The 2,666-nt window shown below is 49.2% G+C and overlaps 1 protein-coding gene across 1 annotated transcript; it reads left to right on the forward strand.

Moving 5' to 3' along the window:
- Positions 1-208: 208 nt before the first annotated feature.
- On the forward strand, positions 209-2,149 carry COCCADRAFT_64594 (uncharacterized protein; the record flags this gene model as incomplete). The annotated part of the gene is made up of 2 exons (XM_007720757.1): positions 209-565; positions 701-2,149. Coding segments are annotated over 2 exons (1,806 nt in total), but the record flags the coding sequence as incomplete, so codon positions are not given.
- Between the last annotated feature and the right edge of the window lie 517 nt (positions 2,150-2,666).

The raw sequence follows: 2,666 nt of genomic DNA on the forward strand, positions 1-2,666 counted from the left end.
AGGCGGGGAAACAGAGGGGCTATACCCTATCGGACGGTAGTCTACTGAGCCACAAGTCTTTCCAAGATCTGTGGTAGCTCTTAGAAATTGTTCGCAGCGAGAACATGCCGCAGTTTCTCTCATCGCTATACATAGAATGAATGCTGAGACGAGCACATTGAGGCCATCGCCTGATGTGCAACAGCAGTCCGCTGGGACGGATCGTCCGGCAAAACGGCAACGACTCTCGCTGGCGTGCAACGAGTGTCGGAAAAGAAAGGTGAAATGCGACTCAGTCACGCCAAAATGCAAGAACTGCCATTTTCGGGGGATCGCATGCGAAACGACTGATCCAAAACACCCAGAGCTTACTGTTGTGCGCAAATACGGCGGCCACTATCCCTTGGAAATGGATCAGCCTCGACAGGACTCACAGAGGACAGGCTCGACAGTCACAGCCTTGCCCACTCCGACAAGGGAAATAGCGGGTTTCCCAAGCCCAGCAGAGACAAGTCCGGCGCCCATGTCTGAAATGGCACAGAGCTACTCTTCTATAATGAAGGCGAATGAGACCAATTCCTGGCTGGTACGGTCCTATAGAGCTCAGAGAGCCCTGGAGTCTACAGCTCCAGCCACAACAATTCCGGATCAACAAGGAGAAGTCAGCATGACCACAGACGGCAACAGTCAGCATGATCAGACGATCATGGGATCAGGAGAGAGTGATGGCCCAGAAATGGCCATTAATACAGATAATGGATCATGGCGCCAGAAGTTCATGGGCGGAAGCAGTCTCCAAAGTCTCACTATGTTTCTGGACTTGTATATGCAGAGAGCAGGTTTGCCCAAGATCGGACCCTGTTTCATGCATGGAATGAGTTTTGCAGAAGAATTCGTGCCCTCCCTGAGTTTACGACTGCCTGACCTTCCGCCAGCATCACTGACTGATGCGTACTTGAAAGCGTACACCACGAATATCCACCCCATGTTCCCTATTCTGGAACCGGATCAGCTGCACAGAGATATCCAGCGGATTCGGGCATATCAAGATGCGAACTGGAGCCCCTCTTATGGTTTTAGAGGACTCCATGCCTTACTGGAAGCACACGATGTTCCTGTACTTGCCTGTATCTATGGAGCGATAAGCTTAGGGGCGGATGAGGCAGCCGGCGATCTGACGGAAACGGGAAACGACTTTCTTGCTGCCGCCCATGGGTTATACGCACATCTCATTGGACTTCCACATCTGAGTAGCGTTCAAGCATTACTATTAATCACATTAGCGTTGCGAGCAAGAGGCAAGGAGGGCCAGGGGTTTCAGACACTAGGCTCGGCAGTGCGCATCTCACACAGCATCGGATTGCACCGACATGTCGCGGTAGCTGAGCGAAGTCAAAACCACGAAGAATTCCAGTCTAGACGGCAAAAAATTGAGCTCCATGCCAGAGTGTGGTGGACCTGCTTTGGTCTTGAAAAGCTTATGGAACTCGAGACTACCCGTCCTTCGGCTATGTCACATGCGCAACATGACAATTTTGCACCAGATGAAATCTTCGCACCTAACTCACAGAACCAACTCGAGTACTTCCTCCACTGGATACTGCTTGCCCAAATCTGTGAAAAAATCAATGAACTTTTATATCAGCGGAACAGGAGCCAAGCCAGCACACTACAACTGCTTCAAAGTATCGGTAGAATTGATTCTGCTCTTCGAGAATGGAAGAGCAATCTTCCCGATGATATCCAACCGGATGGGGATATCTACTGTTCTGATGAAGAACGTCCACTTGCTATATCTCTGGCTCTCCAATACCATTCAACACTTATCACGCTGCACCGAGCATCTCTGGTGTTACCTCACAACCAGTTCATGGAGGAAATCAAGACAAATTCTCAGCACCTGCCATATCATCAGCGTCTCCGAAAGGGCCGCAATCTTTGTACTGCATCGGCATGTGCTACTATTAGGATGAACGCTCATATGCCTGACAAAAGGATACAAACACCTTCCTGCGCCCTCACACAGACGCTTACAGGATGTGTTGTATTGTCGTTAAGTATCTTACGGCATCCACAATCTCGCACAGTCCGCACTGATCTCGAGCTGCTTCGCATGGGTACAGAGATGGCAGAAGCTGAGTATAAGCGGCTCGGCCAACACCCGAAGTTTTTCGAAGCTTGCTCAATTATCGAAAAGTCTATTACTGACTATGTGGTTCAATGTAACTCCAGAGTAAGTTTACGAGAAGGCTCACAGGCACCACGATTACAGTCACAATCTCTAGTGAGACAGACAGACTCTAATGAAACGACGATGATGCCGCCTCTGATATGGGACACTGTGGTGGAGTCAGATAACCAGGATAATTTTCAATTTGATGCAGCCGATCTCTGTGCAGGAGTGATACTTGAGGATCTCTAGAGTGCCACCGCCGATATAGATCTATATATGGGAGGGTAGCTTGGCATACGATGGGCCCAATCATGGATCTCTACGATATCAAGATATAATCACGTTTTACCTTTGTGTACTTTGATGCCTGCCTGTGTTTTAGTTATCATCAAGACTTAGCGAATATTGCTTTTTGCAACCTTGTTACACGGGGTTGGGATCTATACTTCTCTTGCCGGGTCCCACACTAAGGCCGGTGAGCTTTACGCTAGTGTTCCGTGAAAGTTGTCTGGCG

Source organism: Bipolaris zeicola, assembly GCF_000523435.1.
Source record: "Bipolaris zeicola 26-R-13 unplaced genomic scaffold scaffold_624, whole genome shotgun sequence".
In the NCBI taxonomy this organism is placed as follows: domain Eukaryota; kingdom Fungi; phylum Ascomycota; class Dothideomycetes; order Pleosporales; family Pleosporaceae; genus Bipolaris; species Bipolaris zeicola.